This window comes from Cariama cristata, unplaced genomic scaffold (genome assembly GCF_000690535.1).
Source record: "Cariama cristata isolate BGI_N322 unplaced genomic scaffold, ASM69053v1 scaffold32829, whole genome shotgun sequence".
Lineage (NCBI taxonomy): Eukaryota > Metazoa > Chordata > Aves > Cariamiformes > Cariamidae > Cariama > Cariama cristata.
In genome coordinates this window covers 1,910-2,327 of record NW_009636838.1, presented here as the reverse complement: position 1 = coordinate 2,327, position 418 = coordinate 1,910, and the positions used below count along the sequence as shown (strand labels likewise).

The 418-nt window shown below is 62.4% G+C and overlaps 1 protein-coding gene across 1 annotated transcript in view; it reads right to left on the bottom strand.

Annotated features, from left to right (window-relative positions):
- Positions 1-5: 5 nt before the first annotated feature.
- The window catches only part of LOC104167739 (transmembrane protein 200C-like), a gene marked incomplete at its 3' end in the record, with an annotated part of 787 nt that continues 374 nt past the window's right edge, over positions 6-418 (bottom strand). The window contains 1 exon segment of the mRNA XM_009708077.1: positions 6-418. This exon segment is cut by the window's right edge and continues 31 nt beyond it. Coding sequence (XP_009706379.1) covers positions 6-418 — 413 coding nt within the window.

Sequence of the window (418 nt, the reverse complement as noted above, 5' to 3'; positions counted from 1 at the left end):
CCCAGTCCTGGTGGCCAGGAGCTCTTGGCTAGCATGGCCGCAGCACCCAGGCCTTCACCGCCGGGCTTTAGCTCCAGACCCCGGGACTGCACATAGTTGACAAAGCCGTTGAGAGGGGCTGAGGCCGGGGTGCCTCCGTCCTTGGCCCGCAGGCTGTGGGCATCGATGACGGTGGAGTAGAGGTCACGCAGGTTGATGATCTTGGTCTTCTTGTCGCGGTTCTCGTGCAATACCGCATTGGCGCAGATGAAGAGGAAGATGCCGATACCCATGGTGAGGGGACCCAGCACCTTCAGCTTGTCTGAATGCAAGTAGCTCGAGAAAAGACGGAAAAGGAAACCCACCGAGGCCTGGGGGGACGAGGAAGTGGGGGGGGACTGCGGGGACCCCCAGGTGGTAGCAGCAGCGGAGGGGGTGG